This window comes from Nyctibius grandis, chromosome 7, assembly GCF_013368605.1.
Source record: "Nyctibius grandis isolate bNycGra1 chromosome 7, bNycGra1.pri, whole genome shotgun sequence".
NCBI classification, from domain to species: domain Eukaryota; kingdom Metazoa; phylum Chordata; class Aves; order Nyctibiiformes; family Nyctibiidae; genus Nyctibius; species Nyctibius grandis.
The window spans coordinates 34,686,269-34,698,558 of record NC_090664.1 but is presented as its reverse complement, the minus strand read 5'-3'; the positions used below and the strand labels follow the sequence as shown (position 1 = coordinate 34,698,558).

The window sequence follows — 12,290 nt, the reverse complement described above, 5'->3', positions numbered from 1 at the left end:
TTGGAGAGAGAGCTCCCACTGAATGATCCACGTGCTATACCAGTTTGGTGGGGAATGGAGAGAATTGCCAAGGGCGCACAGTGGCTCTGGGTAGAGAGGAAACTTCCTTTGCAAGCAGAGAAAATAGACTGAGAATGATCTAACTGTGGCCAGCATTTACTCATTTAGGAAAACAAAAAGCAACATCAGTTGCTTTGAGAATACCTCAGAATACATGGAGGCTTTTCCCAGACAAATTTACCTTTTTACCTTCTCTGGGAAATATAGAAGAATATTGAAATCTGTTGTGAAGTGGTGGACGGCATTTGGAAAGTCCACGTGTGTGGCCTCTGGGAGTCCAATGAAGCATACTTGTTGAGATGGAAGAAAAGGGATAACACTTTTGATCTCCTGTAAGTAGTAGAGACAGTGTAGTTGACCACTAGAAAATTGGGTTCTTGTGTGTTATACCTTGTGCAGATTTCGATTTTTTTTTTTTAAGCAGGTGTGCACTACTACAGTTGCCTAAGGAAGTATTTGACATATGCATGAGTCTGCAGCAAATGCACATATTACGCACAAGGGGTTTTTTTTATACAGCCAAGCACCAGATAGAGACTCGTACCATTAATTATTTAAGCAAAATTTCCTAAGCACTGAGCAAGGTTTGAGCTCTGCAGCCCTCGTGAGCCGCACTGACAGGGAGGGTTGCAAGTACATTGGGCAGTTCCTGAAAAATGTACTGCTCACGCCTTTGTGTGACCCCTTGTACCTAACAGATACGTGAGCAAGGCTTCTGCTAAGGCTGTAGCTCTACGGAGACTGCTAAAGCTCTTCTGGGGTGTTTTTAATTGTTTCTAGGTGTTTTAAAACAAAGTTTGTGTTTTTTACTAAAGGCAGATGGTTCAGTTCGCACAGAAGGAATGCCAACAGGCCAAATGTTTCTGCAGCTTTTTCACAAACAGGGTTGATGAAATGGCCTGATAAAACAAGTTTTCTATTAAAATCAATTAGAGTTATCCAGGAATGATAATGAGAGTTTTCTGAATAAGCTGACAGTTTAATTGGGAGCTTGTGTTAAAACAGATCCCAGGGAACATGCGTTTTGCCAAATAGCAATTCTGACCTTTGTTAATCTGCACTGCTTTTCTTGTAAGCATTTGTCTTCCTCATTGTTATAACTGATACGAACATCTTTGGCTTAGACTTTCTATTATATATTGTCTTTTTGCAGCAGGGTAACCCATGCATCTGAGCCTGGGCTTTCTCTCGCCTACCAAATCCCGGCCCAAGGCATAAGCCCAGGGGGTTCTGACCACCCCCAAACAGGGAGTCGGGATCACAGGTCAGTCTCAGCTGCCCCTGCATTCTGGGCTGCCTTTTTATCCCGTGAAAAGTCCCTTCCCTCAGTATACAATAGTTCCACTGTGGCAAAACACCGTGACTGCTTGGAGGTGCTCCTGCTGATGCAGCGCTAGCTAACCTTCCTCCTCGCCAGCCTGAGGAGTACGAGTACTCTTGAGCCCAGGTCTTTTGCCTTGTTGCATGTTGCGCTACAAGCCAAATCGAGCCATTGGTCTAGCTATAGGCTTACGTGTAAGGACACCTGTGTTTTAAAGCGGAATTTCTCACTCAAAGACAATGTGGATTCGGGCCATCGCTAATGAACCTGTGGCCAGGAAGATCATCCTGAGAGCTTTCTAATGGTATCACGTAGTGGTCTGCAGTAACTTGTGTTTAACCTTTGTGTAACAGATGAATTGAGGTGGTGAACAACCGTCTGTAATACAACCAGACCCAGGAAACCCTGCAACATGGTTGTGCAACAACTGCATGCTTTGATACCGCGTTACACTTTGTTTTCTAATACAGGAAGCCAGATTGGGAGTGTTTCATGGTTACCAAAAGACCCTTTCAAATGAAAAAAAAACAAGCCAAAAGTACTGCAGCAAGTACAAGAAAATGCGTAGTTGCACCTACCATTAAAGCTAAAGCAGAAGTTTATTAGTTCCTGATGATGCTGGCATCAGCCTGTTGCTTCACTTGCAGTTCATCTGTTGTATGCGCTACCACTTTTGACGTTTTCTTTCCCTAAGAGCCCGAGCTGGAAAGCATAAAGCACTCCTGATTCCTGATAAATAAGCGAGCTGAGGAAGGCTACTTAGAAGCACTTGTGGCTGAGGGCGAGTACTTTCTGAGAGCTGTGGCTGTGCTTGCGCGGGGCGGGGAGGGGAAGTTCCAGAGCAAAAAAGGAGCAAAAGAAGTCAAAAAAGTGCTACTGCTTTTGCCGTCAACGTGGTTTGAAATATGGTGGGGGTTGAACAACATGATCTGGCCCACTCTTTACTCATCTGAGCTATGGCTTTCAAGGCCTGTTCCCATGTGTGAGGTCATTGGAGTCACTCTCATAAACAAGGGTGGCGAGAACTGGCCCTGAAATATCAAAAATAACTTAAAGAGGAATTTTCTTTCTCTCTTTCCTTGGTTACAATTTGTTTCCTATTTCAGAGTGTGCTAATCTCTATTATATAAAGGTGGTGATCACAAATAATTGTTAAACTGTTGCTATTCTTATACAACGGGAACAGACTTTAAATTGGACCAGGCAGACTCCTGTTTCTACATTGCCCTTTTTTCTTAACATGACAGAGGGGAAGGAATTCGCTAATCTTGTTATTGGGGGCTAAGAGAAACCAGTTACAAAAAAAATCTATTCTTCCCTGGTAATATTATTGTCAGATAATTAAACGCCGTCTTTATGTCATAGTTTTCATGTAACTAATATGAGTATGCAGCTCAGACTTTTTTCCTAAAAAGTGTGGTTTTGGTATCAAGATTGCTTCTGTAAAATGTGAGATAACTCTGCAGCCCACCTCCATTAAAGCTTCTTGTGGTCCTACCAAATTAAACAGTCATTGAAAAATCAGAGGGTTATTTGCACATAAGTGTAAAAAATTGCCACTGCAGTGGCGAACAATTCAAGCCTTGTAACACACTGAGGCCGAAATTCATTCCTGTAGAAAGGGCCAAGCCCAAGTTTCTATGCTCATTAAGCTATTAACTTGCAATTTATTCTAGATGGGCGCAAATGTGTGTCTTCCACAAGCACACTGCAGGATTGTAGCCAAAATGCTCCTTTATCCTTATTCTGAGATCATGAGAGGAGTTCAAAACATGAGCTTGATGCTGGCCCTCTGCACAGGAGTGAATTTTACCCTTAAGACATTAAATGAATGATGTATTCCAAAGAGTTTCCAGATTAATCAAACATGAGTCATCTTGTAGGTCAGATTTTCTCATGCAGTTGTACACGTTGCCTAGTCCTCACCCAACATTCATACTGATTTATTTGCCATATTCACTTGCATTTTGGGGATGAAGACATCCTTGCTAAGCTTGTGCTGTGTGTTCTCAGATTTTCTATTCTTGTTCTTCTGCTTTCTCTGTTCCTTCCATTGCTTTCTGCAGGTATTTAAACCCATGGTTCAAAAGAGAATATAATGTAGCTAAGTGGGTAGAAGATGTGAATAAAAACACTGAAGGACCATACTTTAGGTATTTTGTAAATTAATTCTATATCATTTTTAAGAGTTGTTCCAGCATATACAAATATCTTGGGACTCCTACCTTGTATAAATCAATACAAGTAACTGTAGGTGCAAAGGGCCCCTCTTCTTTTGCTGCATTTTGATGTCTGTTTTTGGCTTCATGTGCAATTTACAGTTCTTTTTCTGAATGTTTTAATGAAGCCATTGAAAAGGGTGTGTGTAGTGCATGCGTTCCCACCATCATCTATAGCTTGTAGTAGCTTTCTCATCATTTTATGCCAAGTAGTGTTTTATGGGCATGAGATACATTTATCACTAATAAAGTAGTATTAACTTAAATAGAATGTAATTTACTGAAGCAAGTGGTTTCATAACACTTTGACTCTCCCTACTGTCTTATATAGTGCATACTAAAACTTAAATGAAAAAAAAAAGAATAAAAAGTAGTGGTAATAAAAAGTTGCCCTTGTGGCCAAGAAGGCCAATGGCATCCTGGGGTGTATTAGAAGGGGTGTGGTTAGCAGGTCGAGAGAGGTTCTTCTCCCCCTCTACTCTGCCCTGGTGAGGCCGCATCTGGAGTATTGTGTCCAGTTCTGGGCCCCTCAGTTCAAGAAGGACAGGGAACTGCTAGAGAGAGTCCAGCGCAGAGCCACGAAGATGATTAAGGGAGTGGAACATCTCCCTTATGAGGAGAGGCTGAGGGAGCTGGGTCTCTTTAGCTTAGAGAAGAGGAGACTGAGGGGTGACCTCATTAATGTTTATAAATATGTAAAGGGCAAGTGTCAAGAGGATGGAGCCAGGCTCTTCTCAGTGACATCCCTTGACAGGACAAGGGGCAATGGGTGCAAGCTGGAGCACAGGAGGTTCCACTTAAATTTGAGGAAAAACTTCTTTACGGTGAGGGTGACCGAACACTGGAACAGGCTGCCCAGAGAGGTTGTGGAGTCTCCTTCTCTGGAGACATTCAAAACCCGCCTGGATGCGTTCCTGTGTGATATGGTCTAGGCAATCCTGCCCCGGCAGGGGGATTGGACTAGATGATCTTTCGAGGTCCCTTCCAATCCCTAACATTCTGTGATTCTGTGATTCTGTGATTCTGTGTATTTTACCCTCAGCTTACAATGTCACAATTAATATATTATAATTGGAAAATTAAATGTATGAAAATATACTCTGTACTATCAAACCACTAATGAATCTGTTACAAGTGAGTGTAGGGTTCAACCAAAAATATCACTTGTTTTTCAGAGGGGTCTATTATTTGATACATTCTAAGTTAAAGAGAAGAAGCATGCATGACGCTGGCCTCCCTGTTGTACATGAATCAGGAGACTGAGAACATTTTAGTAGATTCCCAAAAGACACCGTCCCACAGCTGAGACAGAAGTTTGCATCAGCTGAAAAAATCATCTAGCATAGGAGAGAAAACAATTTTTGACAAGTAATATAAAACATGAAAGAAATTGATGAAGCTGTGAGTTGACATAGCAAAAATGAAGCTAAAAAAAGAATTATAGAAACACAAAGAAAAAGAATACAAAGCAAAATCTTTAGCCAAAACAGTGAAGGATGGTAAGAACGAGTGAATAGAATCTTAACAATAATCTTGCTACATTAGCAGACCTACTAATGGTGCAAAAGGGCAAAAAAATTCACTAAATATGTCCAGTTTTTTGGGAAAAAAACGTGGTGGAGTTGTGTCACCAGATGCTAATGAAACACTTCTATTCCAACAGTAGCACTGGAAGATATTAAATAGCAGAGTGGGAATTCAGTCATTTTTAGAACTAAAAATGTCCCAAAGTCTTAAAAGAGCATAAAATTGTCACTTTTTTAAACTATTAGTGTTTGCTTTCAAGAACTCTTAAATCACAGAATAAGTTGCAGAAAGGCTTTCCAATGAACAAATGGGGCAAATGAGGTAAATTTAAGCCTGTCAGTTCTGATCTTGGTCCTGAACAAGGAGTAAAAATCCCTGACACAAGAATCCAAGGCTTATGGGAAGTTGTTGTTATTGTGCCAGCGAGTATCAGCCAGGTCTGGGTTGGTGCTTGGACATTCAGGCAGGGTGTATTGCGAGTCTGGTAGTTTTACCATTGCTGGTTTTGGCACTGGGATACGGGGTCCAGTTCTGGTGTCCACAGTTCAACAAGCATGTTCAAGAACTGGGGAGTTTTAAGCCCTGAGGAACCTTAGAAGGGACTGGAGGGCCTCAAGGTGCTCAGTTTAATGGAGCAGCTAAATGCTTAACCTGATCATAAAATCCACATAGCTGCATATGGAGCAAAATCTTTGTGGGAAGTCTTTAGACTAGCAGACCAAGGCTGATAATGACCAAAAGTCACTAGAAGGTGAAATTAGGCAAACTCACACTAGAAATGAAGTGTGTTTTTATTAGCAAACCTTTTCCTAAAAGTACCCTCTCGACCTTTGTTGTTCAGGCAAGGCCATCAGTCGCCCACCATAACCTAACCCCATAGCTGTCTTTCAGGGTGTTTGTATCAGAAGCCCTGTGGTTGCAATAAACAAAGACATTGATGGAATATGAAGATAGTGCTAGTTTAAAATATGTTACTTTAAACAGTTTAGTTAAAACAGGTTTAAATTCCTGTGTAGATACTCTTAATTTGTTTTTCATCTTCTAAATCAAGATATACTGATATTAATAACTAGATGAAATTGATGGGAGCGTACCCCACCCCTGAGGATTTTCAACTGTTGCACTGAATGAGTCACATTTCTAATTGTATTTGAGATAAACCAAGCATTTTTTGCATGTAGATGAGGATTAAGCTGACCCATGTGAGTTTTAAGGGCTGTATATCAGCAGAGTTGAAATAAAAATTTTACACCATAGAAGCTTACTAATCACTGCCTGCAGCAGTAGCTTTAGAAATGAGAGAGAAACTAGAATAAATTTAGGAACCTGTATGTCCTAATTAGTTGAGGTAACCATGGGGAAGTATTCTTCAGGCATGTTGTGGAAGGCAAAGGATCAAATCTTCTCCTGGGATGAGTTGCCGTGGACTTATGAGAGGTTGAACTGAACAGTTTCTCCCCAAAGCTCAGATGCAATTTTGGTTAATCTGTCATGGACAGGAAAACATTGTTCCTAAGAACATCATACAGCGGGGTTTTGAGACTGTGAAGTGATTCATGAAGAAAAAACAAATCTTCTTTGATAAACCAGAAAGGCTGAAGTCATACTGTCCAGCTGATACTACATTTTAGAAATCATAGCCCAGGATTACACATTTACACCAGATAATTAGCTGAGTAGTATTTTTGTTACTAATCATCTTTGATTTCTCTTTTTTTTTTTTTTAAGGTATCGTGAAAGTAACACTGCTGTTTTGCTTTTCTCCCTGTTGTTTTAGGAATAATGTGTTGATGACTGGTGGTGTTGCAGGTAGAGTTGAAGGAGAATCAGGAAAAAAGACAAAAACACTTCCTTACAATTCCTAGGAACATTGCAGATTTTCAGAAAACAGAGATACTAGTCATCACAAAGACTTTCCCCATCAGCTTAAAAAAACCCTGTGTAAATCAAAATTTGTCTCTCTGACACCTGATGTCCTAGTTACTATTTTTTTTCTAGTCTACAAGTCTAGTGGGTATTTCTATATAATTACTTTTTATTAATGATAATATTAATAGTATCTGGTGTCTCTGGTGCCAGAAAGCTCCCAGCTGTGGGATTCCCTTCTGTAAGAAAATAAGATCTGTAAAGAAAAATCTCATTTTCCTACTCAAAGTCTAGGCTAGATTTTAATTTTACATGCCAGGCCATAGCTGCATAACCCCAGCAATAAACCCAGGCAGGAAACCTTTCCCTGATTTCAGCTTTTCTGCAAGGGACACTCTTTTACCAGTGTGATACTACTGCTTATTTTTGTTACTGCCAGTTACAGTGGCTACTGCACAGACTGACCTTATGAAATATGGTTAAGGATTACTTGAAATCCTCACTGTATCCTGAAAGACTCAGGAACCATGATAGTATCAGAAAATAAACTGTCAGAATCCCCAAATGTGGCATTTCTGTAGATAATTATAGACAAAAAAGACTAGATGGCACCTTCTGAAGCACTGAGCTGCCTACATTTGATTTAATGTAAATATTTACAGTAACTTAGATTCTATGGGAGTTGTTTAAGTATAACAATAGTTTACAAAGACAGGTTTTTTAAGACAGAGACCCAAGGCACATACCCAGAAGGAAAATGGCCATCCTATATCAGAAGGGCACTGGCAAGGGGCATGGACAACAGGCTATCATTTCTTTCCTACTTCTAATGTGCTTTGGTGTTTTTGCTGTCTTCTTCCTCAATTTCTTCTCAGCTCCTCCTCAGCTGATCATTAGCCAAGGTTGAGTCTGCTGCTCTGCCAGGTCCATTGCGTTCCACTGTGAGCATCAAGCTGAGGCCAGAGCTGTGACCAGCCATTAGCTCCCTGCTCTGCTGAGGCAGTTTTAGACCGTAGGATCAGGATTTCATTTCAAGAGTTAGGGAGAAGAGTTCATTAAAGCGTGTGAATGCCTGCTTCTGGGGCATCGCTGTGCAGTGCTTAAAGTGGACGGCTCAAGCCACAGCCTTTGCCTCTTCTGCAGCCCCCACAACCTGAGCCTCCCCTCTGCTGCTGCACTCTCTGAGGAAACTTGCACAAGTCTGTGTTTTTTAAAAGGAACTGCATTTACAATGTTAAAATGTTTAGCCACATCAGTGTTTTTAGAAGATCCCAGCTTCCTAATGTAAGATAATTTAGGCTGATGATGTCCTACAAAGAGCTGAACCCACAGCAGCAAAGGTCAGGTTAGGCTGATAGTATCTACATTTGGGCTTGAAATGCTTTCACCAGGTTGAATGTTAATTGAATTTCATTAAATTATTTCAGTCTGCGAAACAGAATCAAGCACAGCTTATGAACAGTTCAGATCTGTCAGGGCCACCTGCCCTGAGTTCAGCTAAAATGACACTCGAAGTTGCAAGACGTTTAGTTGTGTGACCAGGTGACACATTTCACACTGTCTCTTGTGGGCCAACACTCTCCCCGTTCAGGTGATGAGAAGGCAGAGCAGGCAAGCGCCTGGCTGCAGGAGGGCACATGCAGATGTCCTCCTGCTGCCACAGTGTTTCGTTGTGAATCACAGCATGGTCTTCCCACACTCTTAGTTTCAGCTTCCAGGACAGAAAGATGGACGCAAAGGGACCACTACATCTTGCTTTCTGTTCAGAAATTAGAATTCTTGCAGCGTGTTGAGGTGCATGGCTTCATTTGGGGTTGGCAGTAAAACCTCTGAATCTCTGTTGTGGCATGTACAGGGCAGAAAGCAGTCCTAGTTTCTTGTGTAAATTTCATCTGGAAGCAACATTTGGCATGAAAGCTAATGGATTTGATAGCAGGAGAACTAAAATCCCAGTGAAAGCTAAATGGATCCCACCCTTGACCGAAACTGCAAGGTTTTGCCTACCTTTAATCCCAGCATTACCTGCAAGTGTCCCTGAATGCTGTCTTTCTTCCATCCTGTAAATGAGAAAGGTCATGTCTGGCTCTTTCTCATTTGAAGTATATGTAAATCTGGGATACACAGCACATACACAATTGCAGGGCGTAACCTGAAAGGTGGTCAAAACCACCTCAAACAACTACGCTTATGACATGAGACGCATTGTAAGATCTGTGAGCATACGCTTAGTAGTGGTATGTTTTCACAGTCTCAGTAGATGGCACTAAAGGTGACAAAAAACAGCACATAACTGTGTAGCAGAACTAAGGGGTGAGGCCCTGTGAGGGGAGGGCAACGTCATTTCTGTAAGTGTGCAACTGCATTCTCTATGTATTCGGCTGTAGTTTTGCATGTGCAGGTGAGCAGCAACGTGCACATCAGTTAGGCATGCAAACCGTAATTGAGCAGGCAATGCGAAGGGGGGTTGAGAAGAAGGAAAGGTAGGCCGCTACAGTGGAAGTCTGGGCTTCAAAATCTTTTGAAAAGGCAGCATTGTGTTTGAGTTATGGTGCAAAGCTGCCTGGCTAAAGGCTTAGTTAGGGATCCTGGTCAGAGGACCTGCTGTGCAGGGAAGATGTTCAGGATGCCCCATCCTTGGTGGGGTTATTGCTCCTTCCAGGATCACCTGCTCAGGCTGATGGACAGGCAGATTTGCCATGGCTTTCCCTCTCACCATGGCTGCCTCTTGCGGTGCCTGAAATAACCCATGGGAAGAGCCTGTGGTGTGCAGGAGGCAATATTGTGCCTGGTTGTGGCGCAAGGGATGGGAGATGCCTTCATTCTGCGTGCCACCTCCTTGCTGTGGTACCTATATAAATAGCTTTCTGATATTGCTTGCCAAGTCAGCTCTAACACCCCCAGTTCCTTGCTTCTAATCTCCAGGTCCATTGTTATAAATTTAAACATGAAGATTTTAAATTCTACTGCAGCTGTGGAGAAAAATTCCTGAATAATTGGATTACTAATAATACATAAAATCTGCTGCCCTTACCTTCCCCTCTTCCTATTCTCCTTATTTTTTTTCATTCTAGATCCACTAATAGTTTATCAGTGATCCTTATCAGTCCAAGTATGAGCAGAGATAAGAGGACTTGTATGGGTAGTGAACAGCAGGGCACTGCTGAAAACTTTTCCCTGGATTTTTTTTTAATAATCATTTTCTTGCATGTGCAGTTTGATGCCTAGATCTGTGATGCTGGACATACGAAAACCTTGGTTTATACTGCAGTAGTTGTTTGAAATTTTCTTCCTGAAAACATTCGTGTATGTCTAGTTCATCTTAATGGGTGATCAAAGTGCACATGCTGAAGATGTGCTCTTCCATGTTTGGATAATTGTACCAACCCAAATCCTGTAAGTGCTGTTGAACTTAGAGGCTACCGCATGAGGCATTAGAGCATTGTAAACCAGATTGGAGAGCTCTCACCATATAATTTCCATTGACTACTTGTTGCTTCCATCAGTCATTGTTTATATGGGAAACAAGAGAGTGTGCTGTTGTAGGGAGCTACAGACACAACAAAATGATTTACTAGTCCAAAATAAAAGAATAATTATTTAAAGGTAAATGAATTTCACTTAGTAATAGAGATACAAAATGATCCCAGACACACAAGAGTCCCTGCCTTGTCTGTAATCCTCTCTAGATGAAAGGACCTGATCCTTTAAATCCCAGACCCAGGGATGTGGGGCTGTCTGCCAGGGGTGGCTCTTGTGGCTCCTTGGTATCAGTGATGTTGGCCATGGTGCTCATCACTGGGGTCTACAGCTGCACAAGACACAGACCCTCCTGCATTTGAGGGGCTTGGAAGACCTGTCTGTGGAAAGTGAGGGAAACCTTCCATCTTCAGGGATGTGTTAAGTTCAGAAGATAGTATGTAGCAGTGCTCAGGGAGGGTTTGGGTGAGGTGCCTGCACTAGTGGGAGGCCTCCTTTGAAAAATGCCCTCAGTCTTCAAAACAGAACAAGAAGGCCAAGGTAGCTCAATTTTTCTACTTTGAGGCTTTTTTCCCCTTTCATTCTGCTCAGATTTAGAGCCTGATAGGAACCTCTCAAGTGGGAAAAGTGCAGAATCTCAAAACAGAAGCATAAGAGTTTTTCTTGGGTATAAAATTTCAGTCAATAATGTGCTGCTGCCTTATTGACGTGAAAAGAATGCCTTTCATGTGATACAAACATTTACTTGCTCCTGCTTACTCTACTCACCTTGTACAGAAATGCTGATTGCCATTGACTAATCAGTCCATTTTTGTATATTCTCATCAGACTCTTTGGCTGGAACAATATGCACTGTATGATGCTTGCATGTCTAATAATTTGTTGTTAGCACTTTGTATATGCCTTTGTTACTTCACAACTAACAGTTTGGCCTCCAAGTGCATGCATTTGTGTAAATTAATGTGTTATAAAATAATAGATTTATTGGCTATGTTTGTATCAGTATAGTAAGATATTCATAAAGGCACTGATAATTGCCATTTAGTCACTGGCAGAAGACATTATTCAGCTTGTATTTATACAATCACTATTTCTATTTAGGCTTCATAATGCCATGTCTGTCTTTTAGTTCTGTATTTATTCAATTGCAGATTTGGTTTGTTAATTTTATAATGATTAATTACGTTACCATATAAAACAGTGTAAGAAATCATTTTTGTTATGCAATATAATTCTAATAAGAAGTAGGAAATTTTATTTTTTTTCTTCCAGTGTTCCTGAAAGCTATAAATACTTTTATTTATATAATGAAATTATTAGACTACTGATCAAACAACATTATCCCCCCAATATTGAGCTAATAATAAGCTATACACTTGGTTCTGAACCAAGCTTCAGAGTAATGGCAGTTGCTGTTGCAGTGCTAGGACCCGAAGACATCACATTTATTTTGTGTGTTTCAACACCTCAGGACACTGTCTCCTGCAAAGTCTCCATCTTCGTCCACTGGATCTATTGCTTCCAGCAGAAAATACCCTTACCCAATGCCACCACTTCCTGACGAGGAGAAAAAAGCCAACAGACAAAGTGCCAGGGTACGTGTCCCTCTTCTCTGCATTTTGTCAGTGACTTGGTTTACTGGTAGTTTTTCAAAAGGAAAGTGTGGCAGATCAGCATCTGTGACTAACAGTGAGAGCAGCAGTGGCATTTCCTTTGTACCCTTGACTCCAGAAGCTGCTGAAGGCTGAGCCTCTGGCAGCGATTAGGGCAGTGTCGATGGCTGTGGTTACAGAGATCCCTTCAGGTTGCTCTTAAACCTG

General features: G+C 41.4%; 1 protein-coding gene across 1 annotated transcript in view; it reads left to right on the top strand.

The window, feature by feature from the left end:
* Window positions 1-12,290, top strand: part of ADAM22 (ADAM metallopeptidase domain 22) — a 144,494-nt gene that overhangs the window by 130,495 nt on the left and 1,709 nt on the right. The window contains exons 30-32 of the mRNA XM_068404432.1: window positions 1,214-1,324; window positions 3,448-3,534; window positions 11,942-12,065. Of these exons, the coding sequence (XP_068260533.1) occupies window positions 1,214-1,324; window positions 3,448-3,534; window positions 11,942-12,065 (322 nt within the window). The remainder of the gene's footprint in view (window positions 1-1,213; window positions 1,325-3,447; window positions 3,535-11,941; window positions 12,066-12,290) is intronic.